The sequence below is a fragment of the Ovis canadensis genome, chromosome 2 (assembly GCF_042477335.2).
Source record: "Ovis canadensis isolate MfBH-ARS-UI-01 breed Bighorn chromosome 2, ARS-UI_OviCan_v2, whole genome shotgun sequence".
Lineage (NCBI taxonomy): Eukaryota > Metazoa > Chordata > Mammalia > Artiodactyla > Bovidae > Ovis > Ovis canadensis.
Window position 1 is genome coordinate 36,872,637 of NC_091246.1, and position 14,136 is coordinate 36,886,772.

Consider the following 14,136-nt stretch of genomic DNA (forward strand, 5'->3'; position numbering starts at 1 on the left):
TGCCACATGTCGGTCAGCATGCTGCCTGGTGGCCAGGGCAAAGGCCCTGCTGCAGTCACAGGAGTTTGGGATTAGTAGATACAAGCTGCTACATATAAAATAGGTAAGCAACAAGGTCCTACTGTATAGCACAAGGAATTATATTCAATATCTTATAATAAACTATAATAGAAAATAATCTGAAATACATATATGTAAAATTGAATCACTTTGCTGTACATCAGAAGCTAACACAACATTGTAAATCAACTACACTTCAGTTTAAAAAATATTTGCAAAATATACATGATATTTTCATATTATTAAATAAAACAAGATAAAAACCATGTCTATAATATGCTTTCATTTGTAAAAAAAAATCACTCTATTTATACTTCCTATCCCAAATTAATTCCTAAATCAGTTCTGAAAGATACACAGGGAAGGAAAAGGGGAGAGAAAGATGAGAAAGAGACATACTACATACCTTTTTTTGCCTTGGTAATTTTGTGTGCCTACTTTTAAAAAACAATTTTAAGTTACTGAAATAAAATAAATGCTTCCATCAAGAGAACTCATTCCTGCTCCTCCAGTATTTCCCTTCAAGCCCAATCCAGTCCACCCACATGCACCTCTACTAGAGGTAGACTGCATTTCTTACTGCCGAATGAACTCCATGGCCCATCCCTCAGTATTCTGCATCTGCTGGTAAGTTTCTCTCCTACCTAGAACACACTCCTTTCACCCACAGCCTGCATGTAAACATTCAACTCCAGTTTCACTCTACCCAGGAGCCTTCTCTGACTATGCATCCTGATCCTGTGTTTTTTCCCCTTAGGAATGGGATGTTTGTGACCTAGCCCTCATAGATGAATAAATGATTCCATTTGTTTTCCATTGCTGGTTCTTACTTTGTGTGAATTAGTCTTATCTTAGAAACCAGTGAAGTGGTTTTGGGTTGCTGGCTCTAACAGCAACATGACTGAAAATATCTTTGTATCCTTGACACTGTCCAGCTTAGGACTGAGCACAGATTGATCACTCACCATGCCAGATGGATAGAGGACTGGACACTGGAGGAAGGACCAAATGGTATCTTCAGAGATACTGAGGCCAAGAATTTTTTGGCTGTGAGACCACTGTTACCAGGGAAAGACTCTCTCAAGGAAATTCAGAAATTTTGAGATATTGGAGTCAGATCACAATATCCACAGACAGCCAAGCAGGCAATATAATGTCTATAGTCAAGGTGTAGGAATGATGGGTCTTGGGAGTGATTGGAAAAAACACCTATCATGCCTAAGAGTTACCAATCGAGCCACTGTGTTTAATGACTAAAGCCCGTGAGCCCTAGAGCCAGCAACCCAAAACTGCTGAGCCAGCATGCTGCAACTACTGAAGCCCATACACCTAGAGCCTGTTGTCCAGAGCTGGAGATTAGCCCCCACCCTCCACAGCTAGAGAAAGCCCGAGAGCAGCAAGGAAGGCCCAGAGCAGCCATAAATAAAGTTCTCCATTCCCAAGCCATAACCAGTCTCTGCCGTCCCTAAGCTAATGTATGCTTCTCACATACATTTTCAGTACAGGCGGAGTTTACAGAGGTTCCTCTGTCCCAGCTACTCTTTCTCAAAAGGTACCTAATGTTCCTAAACACTCAGTTTTCAGTGGATGGCTGGCAAGACAGCTGTCACAAAGGAAGAGCTGAGCTGTCAGGCTGGTGGAGGCTGCGGAAAGTGAAGAAAAGTGAAAGCAAAGACACTGCCTGCAAGGGACACCTTCAGTCCTTACAACAAGACACCCTCATTTACAGACTGAATCACCACGGGAGCTTCTCTAGACAGGTATGTCTTTTGACACCACACCTGCCTTGTGAAACAGGCGGGCTTTGTGATGTCGTCTGAGGGCTGGTTCCGTCATCTGTGAGGTGGAGACCACAGGCATACCATGGAGAATCATTAGGCACCAGGACCCTGAGTGCCTACATATAGGAATGGTTGGTCTCCTCATGCTAATGAGGTTTTAGACCATGCTGATCCCGGCTTCTGTTCTGTGGGATTTAGGGTATTTCTTATATATCTCTGGCTCCATCTTCATTATTATCCTAGCTATCTGGCAAGTGAAAGAGAGTTACCATGGATTAATGGAACGTAAAAGGAGCTGCTGCCAGGTAGGGAAACGCTATGACCATGGCTGCACTAGTTAAGTCTTAGATAAGACACATTGTTACTCTATATAGTACCTCTCTTTCTCAGAGCCTAGAAATAATGCCCTGCTAGCCCACCCCTTCTGTATATCCTAGTTGAAAAATTAAGAATTTCTATCTAACTTGGGTTGAGTGCTAGATAAAATGGAATCTACCTCATTGGATTTCTTCTGACCTCCAAAAATGGGGGATTTTTCTAATTGGTGGACTTAGTAAGCAGAAGTCCTTGGCTGAGAGCCACCAACCATTTAATCCATTCCATTATTCCTCCTGTATCACACTAAGTCCCCTGACAAACTTGTCCTGAGAAAGGGGACAGGAGGTATAGAATACGGAAAGCACTGAAGTAAGTGCGAAAAAAGTAAAAAAATGAAATGTTCAGGTGAAAAGCTGGAGTACAGGACGAACATATAGAAGAGTGTATAAAATACAGAGATACAGAAAGAGACTGGGAAATGTATATTTCCTTTGTTTCATTTTGGATGTGAAACAAAATGGTGTCCCACTTCACATTCTTTTAATTCTTTTTCTTTAAGAGTCACCAAAAAGTCAGACAAGGGGCTAGAGATGCAGCGTCAAGAGGTAAAGTCTGTCTCTGCTCTGACTCCCCTCCACTGTGGGCAAGGAACCCTGGCCCGTGATGGGCCCTGGTGCCAGGAGCCAGGTACTCTAACCACTGAAGACTTCCATTGTCTAAGCTGACAAATTCTCCCAGAAAAAAACAGGTGGGATGGCAAATCAGAGTCTGGGAATGTTCTAAAGTCCACCTTACCCCCGGGAATGAAAAGAGAGGAAACACGGGAGAAGTCCTTAACTGTGTCACTTACTAGTTTTATGACCCTCTGGAGGTCTCTTCATCTCTCAGTCTTGTTCCTATGAAACAGGCTCTGATGATCCTGCCTCACTCACAGCATAGTTGTGAAGATCAAATGAGAGCAGGCCCAGAAGAGCACATCATACCTGGTTAAGTCATACACAGATGTGCTTTACAGCACTCACTTTGGAGTTTGCAATCTCCTCTCATTCAAAGGCTTCCTATAGGATGTCCCTGAACCCTCTCCTGCTCCATGTAACACTGTCTCCTGGTTTCTCAGCTAGGAGACATTCCCAGGAAGAAGCTGAGAAGCCGTGGGAGCTGCTTTCTGTCATGAGAAGGTGATCTCTTGCTCTTTGCAGTCTCCCAATTCCCAGTCTGGCCTGTGATCATTTGTCTGTTTGACCTGTGACAAGGTTGGAGAGGGGAATGGCTGGGAGGGAGCCAGACACATTGGAGCCTGGAGCACTGGTTTGGAGGGTTGCCAGGGCAAGGGGCGCTCAGATACTTCAGAAGAGAGTGTCCTAGTTCTCTGTGCTAGGCTCAAGTGGCCCTGGAATTCAGTTCCCTAGTAGATGCACTAGTTCACAAAAGACTCTACATGGTTTTGCACTCAAGCCACAAGACAGGTTATACAGTCAGGAGAATAGATAATTAAGTGCATAATTAATTCATCATTTTCATATTCTTTACAGCTACACCCATTCAAGGGCAAACCCCTGGACCCTGCTGACATTACCTCCTCTGGTTCTGTCTTCAGGGAGGTCAGTTCCTGGGACAGCCCTCAGACAGGAGCTTGTCATATTATTTCTTTCTTCTCTAGAGAAAGGGGATGGATTCTCAAGAGACGTTGTGTGCACTCTTTAATCCCCAGAACAGTGTTCCCAAAAGAATCGCCTTTTTCATAGTTTGGAAATAGTGAATACTAGGCCACAGCCTTGGCCCATAAAGAGAATGACTCCAGGTTCTACATGGTGATGTTCCTGATGCTGTGCCATCAGCCAGCTAAACCTGTCTGCCTGGTTCCTTCTCCTAGCTCAGCTTCTCAACACAGGTCACAAAGGACTCACCCACCACCCACTCTCTCAAGGCCCTGTGCCCCCATCAGTTGTCTGAGACCTCATCCAATAAGCCCCAGGCCCTCAGCCCAGCCCACCATAACTTGCCAAATGTCATTTCCCTAGGGGAAAAAAACGGATGAGTAAACAGGCAGCAGAGGCAGGCCTCTGAGCTTATAGGACTAGGGGAGGGCAGCCCAGTCTGAGGCCAAAGAGGCAGCTGTCACTCCATCAGTAACAGACGGTTGCCATGTTTCCCTCCCCAGCCAGGGCTGGCTTCCTCAAGAGGGGAGTGTGCGGCAGCTCCTGTGTGAAGATCCCTGCTGCCAAACCTGCAACAGCATGGCTCTGGAGATTCAGCAGGTGCTGGCAGATGAGAATACCCTGGTCTCCCCGACTTCAGGGGAGCCAGCACAGGGCTCCTCTTGCCTAGAGGTTTTGTCCACGCCTAAAGTTTCTTTCCAGCAGAGTATGGAGCATCGTTCCCCACACTCCAAAAACCTTTCACTTCCATCTGCAAACCTCACAGTGTCACAGAAATCCTTGGCACAGTCAGTGGCCCGGTCACCTGGTACAGCTGGCATCCATGATTACTGGGCTGAAGACCTCAAGCAAAGGCAGGGATTTCAAATGCCAGAGGTGCCCAGGGGCCCAGAGACTATGCTTTCTTCGAGATTTGAGGAGCCAAGGGTTTCAGTGAACTTGCAGGAGATAATCCAGAGCCACCCCAACCTTGTCTATGGGAACCAAGGCCAGCAGCCCTTGAATTCCCAGGTCTCTCTGCTGACCCTGAATCGAGAAATCACAGCTCTAACACATCCTATGGCCTTAAATATGGTCACTGTCCTCCCTGCCCACCTGCCGTTCCTTTGTCCTGAAGTCCTGAGGCTTCTTGAGGTACATGTAAGAAGACTGATGCATTTCCAAAGGTGGGGGCTCCCCAGACGTGTGGAAGAGTCCCTGAGGCAGCTTATGCCAAACCCGCCACTATTTTGCCACCCTGTACATAATCAACCAGTTTCTTTCATCCAGAATGATATTTCTCAGTTCTCCATTGAGAAATTCGGGACCATTTCATACCAGAACTGGGGCTCATGTATAGCTGGCCAACCCACCCAGGCCTTCTGGGTTTCTGAATGGTCCATTATGGACCCAGAACAAAGACACTACTACCAGCAAATCCCAGATCATATGACTCTAGCCTCACCCTATGTGGCTCTTAAAGAATCAAGTGGCCTTTATCTAATGCCTGGGCAACAGGCTAGTGATTCAGAGGGCCCTGTGCAGTCGAAATACAGCCAGCTATTCTGTGGCCTCCCTTCTCTGCACAGTGAGTCCCTAGTTGACACCTTCTTGGGATATCAAGGCCTCTCCATGAACGAGAGCATGTCCAAGCACTCCTTGAAGTATCCTTTTCTCTTCAAGGAGCTCTCCTGCTTCCCTCTGATGCCTAAAACTCTGCCCCAGTCAGCTCTACCCTCTTCTCCATCTTCCCCAAATTGGACAGCTCCACCTGAGCACCAACAAGCTCAGATCAGTAGCCCCTTGCTGACTCTGGATGAATGTAAAGCCTTGGAGTGGCACCTGCTGCAGAGGCAGCTCCAGCTTCAGTGGGACTTTCCAGATGTTTTCCAGAGAGATCAGCACACTGAGAGCCCCATGCAGTGTAAGCCCAGTGACCAAGCCCAATCTTCTGAGACTGTAAAAACTTCCTGGCCAGGTCAGCCTGTCTCCACCATCACAAAGGAACTATTCTTCCCAGAGCAGGCCAGGAGGCTGCTGGAATTCCACCTCCAGAGACAGTTGGTTCATAATCACTCGAGCCTACCCTGGAAGAACCAGCGGTCTCTCCAGTTGCCTCTGCCCCCTGCTGGCCAGCAGACTCTGTCCTGGAGCAGCAGAGCCCTGGACAATGTGAATGTCCCCCAACCTACAGCTCTAGAGGGCACTGGGGTTGGCGACCCACTCCCAGCCATTAAGGACCCAGCATCAGTCCCTATGTTGCACGTGACTGACCAGGCCAAGGCAACACTGCAGAGCCATGTTGACTCCAAATGCAAGGAGATTCACCAGGGCAAGGTTCCTGTCTGCATACATGGCTCTTGCGAGTTCAAAATTCCTGGGGGCCTGCAAGTGGCTCCCTTCACCTGCATCCCAGAAAGCAAGCCCCTGGAACTACAGGCAGTAGATGACCTGGACAAACAACAGGAAGTTACACCCTGGATGCCAACGGCCCTTGACCAGCAGCAACAAGCCTCATCAGATGCTCTCATTAAACATCCTAAGTTGCCCTGGTCCCTGTCTCAGGGAGCCATTGAGAAACTGAAGACAACTTTACAGCACAAGTATCTGGCCTTCTTGTCAGGACTGCCTGCTCCTTATTATGTGGCTCTCTCCAGGGCTACGGCTCCAGCAATCACTTCTGCAGCTATGAAGACAGAGATGGAGCCTGGACCTATCCAGTTCCCAACAGAACCTCCGACTCAGGTGCCCTCACCTGAAGAGAAGGGTCTGAGTCCTGGGCCAGGCTTTCAAGATGGCAGTGAGGCTTGTGCAGATGCTGCAGGTGAATTCCAGGCTGAAGTGCAGATGGAAGGAATAATCAAGATGGTGCCTCAAGAAAGCCAGGCAGGGCCTGCAAGGCCCTGCTCACTTAGGGAACCCATCTTGACTAAACTAAATTTCCATCTGAGAAAGAAGATCCTAGAGATACAACTGGGAATTCCCCTAAAGGCAAGGGAGTCCAGAGAACAAACGGTAGCAATGCCAAAGAACATGTGCCCACAGGAGTCTCCTGGGAATCTAGACAACCAAGGAAAACTACCACTCCAGGATCTCCCCGTCCCACCAGATACACCACGTTCCCCAGATCCAGAATGGCTCCACCTCACAGAAGAGCTAGCCACGGAGTTAAAGACAGCGCATCAGAAACAGAAGCAACATCATTCCGGTGCAGCACACCGTGAGTCTGTCCACTGGGCAGCCCAGATCTCACAATCCAGTGGGGACATGACAGAGGCCAAGGCCCAGGTTCTTTGTGCTCAGCTGGAAGCCAGTGTGAACAACCCCAGCCTGGAGGAGGCCTGGAGCTCTGAGCCCCATAGGCCTGACAAGAGCAAGGACTCAGCCCAAGTTCCCACACTGGCAGAAAAGAGAAAGAAGCCAGGCAAACCCAAATCAGCTGGGGACCGCGGAGAAGGGGATGCAAGCTTCATACTCTCCTCCACAAGAGAAAAAAGCCACTCAGCTGAAGCACAGAGGCCAGAAGAGGTGCTCCTGAACAGGACACCCTGCAGCTCCTGTTGCCAGAGACGACATTTTCACCTTGATGCTCCCTGCCAGCACAGTCCTGAGCATCACCCTCAGCTTAAACTCCCAGAGCTACCTCCTGGAGTCCCTGAGGGGAAAGACTCTGAGAAGAATGACTTGCGAGCCAGTCAAGCCAAGCTCAATGTCATCCTCAAACCAGCAAGAGTTCCTGAGAATGCCCAGCCTGTGGCGCCCCAGGTGTCACAGGGCCAGTCTTTCCTGGGCCAGCTCACTCCAGGTAACCCACTGTGGGGCCACACTTTACAAGAACAGATGTTGCAGGGGCCAGTGATGCCAGGCTATACTCACCAGATGCCCAGTCTTCCAGATTCTGGCTTTAGAAATAAGATGAAATCTTTTTTGCACTGTATTAACCTCAAAACAAAAGGCAAAGGGCATAAGGAATCCACGTCCCCCACCTCTGAGAAAATGGCTAACACAAGAAAAGTAAATGCAGCAAAGAGCCTGGCTCCAGCCAAAAGTCCCAAGGAGAGACCTAAGACAGAGAAGACAAGGGGGGTCCTGAAGGCCCAGCTTCCGCCACCTGAGAAGCAGATGGGCCTGGCCTTCACGGACATACCCCGGTCCCTGGACAGCAAGCTCTGGCAACACTCCCACTCGCATCAACTCCGCTCAGCCTCTGTTCTGAGCACCCCCCACCACTGCCCTCGGCACTGTCCTCGAGTGGTTTGTGCCACCCAACCAGGGAACCCACCCTGACCCTCAGCTGTCACCTCAGACAAAAACACTGGTCTGTTCAAGAAGACCCAGCATAATCTAAAGACTTCATAGTCTACCCAATGTCTGCATCCCTTGAAGAGGATGCTACTGTAATTTTCATTAATGTACAGGTGGGCAGAATACCACCCAAAATACACTCTACATCTCTAAGCTGAGAGTTGTGTGTCTGCTCTTTTCTCCACTGTGGTGTGTTCAGGAAAGGCACATGGGAAGTAAAGATTCTTCCTATCTAGAAAAGGAGCTGTAACTCACACTTAAGCTGGGTCAGCATTCCACACAACACCCCCCTCACTGGACTGTGGAGAAAGGGACTTAAGCAGAGAAGGAAGGCCCTTATCTAAGGTACACTGAAAGTAAAGGTCAGGCTTGACTTCTATCATGGCATCCTTGGGCACAGAGGACCATTTTGGGCCTGAGGATAGTACTGTCAAGGAGTAGCCAGGAATCCTACAAGCAAAATTCATTGATGATTTCTATATATGCCCACAATCTGGAGGGAAGTGCCAGTGTTCCAACTTTGAGGAGGTGCTTTGGTTTATTATCAACAGCATATAGCTAATATAACTAATGTCAGAAGCAAATGGTAGACTCTCCCCTCTTTGCCCCCTGGTGGTTATTGGTTAGATCTTTCTGGAGAACACACCTGGGAGGCTGCTGGAGCTCTCTTGCCTGTATCCCACTTCCACTGCCTATCAACTGCATGGAGTGAATGACACCTGGGGAGGCACACAAATCATTACATTAGTATGACATGTAATGAAACAGGGAATCCTGCTGCAGGATTACTGAACTACTCTTCTTAAGAGGACCCCAGAAGGGTCACAATAAAAATAACCTTGATTAAGCTGTACACTAACAGTGCCATGTGTCAATTATATCTTAAAATTGGAAGCGAATTCCCTGGTGGTCCAGTGGTTAGGACTCGGCAGGGGGCATGGGTTTGATCTGGTCAGGGAACTAAGATCCCACAAGCTGCACCACATAGCCAAAGTAAAAATGGGAAGAAAAATACTTTAAAAAAAAAACCTTGAGAGGTTTCTTATATTCAATTAAAATATTTGCTTACTTACTATATGCAAAGTACTATCACAATCACAGCAAAGACAAAGGAAGTACACAATGGAGTTCATGATTTCATGGGACAGTCTCACCTGCCCAAGTTGTCTAATCAGCATAAATACCTGAATGGCCAATATTCACCTTAAACTAAACAACAGTGAACTCCTGAGTCCCTGCCCCAACCATCATCTAATTACATATACAAAACATGCTCCAACCACAGTATTCACATCAGTTCAGTTCAGTTCAGTCGCTCAGTTATGTCTTGACTCTTTGCAACCCCATAAATCGCAGCACGCCAGGCCTCCCTGTCCACCACCAACTCCCAGAGTTCACTCAGACTTACGTCCATCGAGTCAGTGATGCCATCCAGCCATCTCATCCTCTGTCGTCCCCTTCTCCTCCTGCCCCCAATCCCTCCCAGCATCAGAGTCTTTTCCAATGAGTCAACTCTTCGCATGAGGTGGCCAAAGTACTAGAGTTTCAGCTTTAGCATCATTCCTTCCAAAGAAATCCCAGGGCTGATCTCCTTCAGAATGGATTGGTTGGATCTCCTTGCAGTCCAAGGGATTCTCAAGAGTCTTCTCCAACACCACACTCAATGGTGTTAATAGCAATTAATAGCAATTCCATCTTTCCAGTTGTTCTGGACAAAAACAGTGGTGTCATCCTTGACATTTTTTCCTGATCATTCACATCCAAACCATCCTCTTGGCTACATCTTATGAAATGAATTCAAAACATGACCATTTCATTCTCTGATGCTATGATTACTGCAATAGTAACATGACTAATCTCCCAGTTTCTGCCTGAGATCATACTTCCAATATTTTTTCTCAACACAGAAGCTTGCTGCACCTAAGGCAAGGTCCTAGCTGTTGATGATTAGATAGAAAGATAGATTAGATGGTGATGATGGTGGTGATGCAGAAATGGAGGAAGGGAAGGGGTAGGAGAGGGAGGAGGAGGAGAAAGAAAGAAAGAAAAATTGAAATGTAAAACCATGAAACTGAATAAGATCACCAAGGCAATGATTCACAAACAAAGAACAGATCTAAGGACCAGGCTCTGGGACACCTCAACATTAAGAAATTGAAGGGATTAAGCTTCTGGTTCAGGATGGCAGAGTAGAAGGACATGTGCTCATCTCCTCCTTGGAGGACACCAAAATCACAACTAGTTGTTGAACAAGCATCAACAGGAGAACACGGGAATCCACCAAAGAAAAGATACCCCATGTCCAAAGACAAAGAAGCCACAGCAAGATGTCCCTCCCAGCAGGAAGCTTACACAAGCCTCTTAACCTCCTCCATCAGAGGGCAGACAGAAGAAGCAAGAACCACAATCCCACAGAGGCTACTCAGCCATAAAAGGAATGCATTTAAATCTGTTCTAATTAGGTGGACAAAACTAGAGCCCATTATATAGAGTGAAGAAAGTCAGAAAAAGAAATATAAATATCATATACTGACACATATATATGGAATCTGAAGAGATGGTGCTGATGAATTCACAGAAATTTACAGTACCAACAGATAGTCAGTGGGGATTTGCTGTATGATTCAGGGAACTCAAACAGGGGCTCTGCGACAGGCTGAAGGGTGGAGTGGAGAGGGAGATGAGAGGGAGGTCTGGGAGGGAGGGGACATGGGTGTGCCTATGGCTGATTCTTAATGTATGACAGAAAACCACAAAATTCTATAAAGCAATTATCCTTCAATTAAAAAAAAAGAGCACCAATCCCACAGAAGCTAGAACAAAAACCACATTACAGAAAGTTAATCAGGATGAAAAAGCAGAAAGTTATGTCCCAGATGAAGAGACAAGATAAAACCCCAGAACAACAACTAAATGAAGTAGAGATAGGCAACCTTCCAAAAAAAGAATTTAGAATAATGATAGTGAAGATGATTCATGACCTCGGGAAAACAATGGATAAAGTGCAAGAAATGTTTACCAAAGACCTAGAAGAACTAAAGAACAAACAGACAGAGATGAATACACTAGAAGGAATCAATAGCAGAATAACTGGGGCAGAAGAATGGATAAATGACCTGGAAGACAGAATGGTGGAAATCACTGCCACAGAACAGGATATAGGAAAAAGAATGAAAAAAATGAAGACAGCTTAAGAGGCCTCTGGGACAACATTAAACACACCAACATACAATTACAAGGGTCCCAGAAGGAGAAGAGAGAGAGAAAGGACCTGAGAAAGTAAAAGTATTTGAAGAAATCATAGCTGGAAACTTTCCTAACGGAAACGGAAATAGTCAACCAGGTCCAGGAATCACAGAGAGTCCCAGGCAAGATAAACCCAAGGAGGAACACACCAAGACACATGGTAATCAAACTGACAAAAATTAAAAACAAAGATAAAATATTGAAAGAAACAAGGGGAAAACTACAAATAACATACAAGGGAATTCCCATCAGGTTATCAACTGATTTCTCAACAGAAACTCTACAAGCCAGAAGGGGATGGTATGATATATTTAAACTGATGAAAGGGAAGAACCCACAACCAAAAATACTCCACCTAGCAAGACTCTCATTCAGATTTGATGGAGAAATCAAAAGCTTTCCAGACAAGCAAAAGTTAAGATAATTCAGCACCACCAAAACAGTTCTACAACAAATGCTAGAAAAACTTCTCTAGGCAGAAAACATAAAAGACCTACAGAAAATAAACCCAAAACAATTAAGAAAATGGTAATAGTATCATACATATCGATAATTACCTTAAATATAAATGGATTAATACACCAACCAAAAGACATAGACTGGCTGGGCAAATGAAAACGTGTGCATGTATGCACTTCCACTCACCACATCACTCTGCTTGACTCCCCAAATTATATGTAATTATTTTACATTGTTAAGTTAATCATGTTCCCATTATGGCTTGCAGTTGTAATTATCTTTTACTTTTTATCTGGCTATTGATTGTGAAAACTGATAAACATCTTTTACTATTGTGATTATGTAACTATTACTCACTTAATACCATTGCATCATGACTAGTCAACAGAAAAATAACAGAATTCTGTATCACCAAAGCTACCATTTAATAGAAAAACCTGTAATCACTTTTTAAAATCCAGATGCATATTATTTTTTCTCCAAAGCTCCAGATATGTTTCTAATGATCAGTTCAGTTCAATTCAGTCACTCAGTTGTGTCCGACTCTTTGCAACCCCATGAACCACAGCACGCCAGGCCTCCCTGTCTATCACCAACTCCCAGAGTTTACCCAAACTTATGTCCATCAAGTTGGTGATGCCATCCAACCATCTCATCCTCTGTCATCCCCTTCTCCTCCTGCCCTCAATCTTTCCCAGCATCAGGGTCTTTTCAAACGAGTCAGTTCTTTGCATCAGGTGGCCAAAGTATTGGAGTTTCAGCTTCAACATCAGTCCTTCCAATGAACACCCAGGATTGATCTCTTTTAGGATGGATTGATTGGATCTCCTTGCAGTCCAAGGGACTCTCAAGAGTCTTCTCCAACACCACAGTTCAAAAGCATCAATTCTTCAGTGCTCAGCTTTCTTTATAGTCCAACTCTCACATCCATACTTGACTACTGGAAAACCCATAGCCTTGACTAGACAGACCTTTGTTGACAAAGAAATGTCTCTGCTTTTTAATATGCTGTCTAGGTTGGTCATAACTTTCTTTCTAAGAAGTAAGAGTCTTTTAATTTCATGGCTGCAATCACCATCTGCAGTGATTTGGGAGCCCAAAAAATAAAGTCAGCTACTGTTTCCACTGTTTCCCCATCTATTTGCCATGAAGTGATGGGACCGGATGTCATGATCTTAGTTTTCTGAATGTTGAGCTTTAAGCCAACTTTTTCACTCTCCTCTTTCACTTTCATCAAGAGGCTCTTTAGTTCTTCTTCACTTTCTGCCATAAGGGTGGTGTCATCTGCATATCTGAAGTTATTGATATTGATCACCCATGTTAAAAAAAAATTAAGGTGAAAAGTAGGAATAAGTGAGCAAAGCCTGAGAAGTAATAGCCAGTGAGGTAGGAGGAAAACTAGGAGAGTACTAGAAGCCAAGAGAGATAAGTATTTCAAGGGAAAGTGGTCAACTGCATGAATGTTGCCAATCTGCCAAGTAAGATGAGGACTCACAGTTGATCATTAGATGTAATAACAGAGATTATTTGTGGCCTTGAAAAGAATAAGGTGAGAGACTGAGGTAAAGGCATAATGAGTGGATCTGAGAGAGAGAGCAATTGGTGATAACAAGTGTAATCAACTGCTTTAGAGAGGTTTGTTCCACAGAGTTGCTGAAAAATAAGGAAATATCATCAAGAGGGTTTTTTAAAGGTAGGAGATATATTCAATAGCATGTTGGATGTTGATGGAAAAGATCCAGTCAAGAGAAATAACTCGATGCAGGAGAGAAAGGGGGAGCTGCTGGAGCAATGACATGGTGCAGAAGTAACAGAATAGGAGTGAGTCCCCAGGTTGAAGGGATGGCCTTGGCTTAAATCACAGATGGCTTGCTGGTGGTAAGTACAGAGAAAGGGACAGTAATGGGGGGCTTTGTGTATCATGAGAACAGTTTCCCTACAATTAAGAGAATGGGGCAAATACATAAAGGGGCGAATGATGAACTGGGAGGGACTGATAAAGACAGCCAAAACTCTGGAAGTTACCACAGCAGGTGGTTTCTTTTAGGGCCTAAGAAGTCAGTGGTAGAACATGAACCCAGGTGGGCAAACATGTGGTTGGTGATCACATGTGTGAAGCAGATGTTCTCGGAATATAGGGAGAGAAAGCTCCAGATGCACAGAGCATGAAGCAGTTGGGGCTTGAGACTGAGAAAAAGGTCAGGTGTGGAATCCTAGGGTCCAGCCAGAAACCAGGGATGTCTGTGGGTGGGAAGAGAGAACTGGGAAGCACAAACAGAGAGGCTGCCCTGAGTGGATGGGAGGGACCTCTGCTTTGTGCACCTCATTTC

General features: G+C 45.6%; 1 protein-coding gene across 1 annotated transcript; it reads left to right on the forward strand.

Annotated features, from left to right (window-relative positions):
• Positions 1-2,005: 2,005 nt before the first annotated feature.
• LOC138433109 (protein SPATA31F1-like) lies at positions 2,006-8,083 on the forward strand. Its single transcript, XM_069575175.1, has 4 exons — positions 2,006-2,146; positions 2,719-2,764; positions 3,277-3,337; positions 4,321-8,083. Exons 1-4 carry the CDS (start codon positions 2,006-2,008, stop codon positions 8,081-8,083), a joined length of 4,011 nt encoding a protein of 1,336 aa, XP_069431276.1.
• Positions 8,084-14,136: the final 6,053 nt, after the last annotated feature.

Bases quoted from the DNA above. Each gene is read 5' to 3' on its own strand.
- LOC138433109 (XM_069575175.1), top strand. From the start codon at position 2,006: ATGCTGATCCCGGCTTCTGTTCTGTGGGATTTAGGGTATTTCTTATAT. The intron at 2,147-2,718 runs GTAGGGAAACGC...TTTTTCTTTAAG, and splicing joins GTAAAAGGAGCTGCTGCCAG to AGTCACCAAAAAGTCAGACA. The intron at 3,338-4,320 runs GTGATCTCTTGC...TTCCCTCCCCAG, and splicing joins CTGCTTTCTGTCATGAGAAG to CCAGGGCTGGCTTCCTCAAG.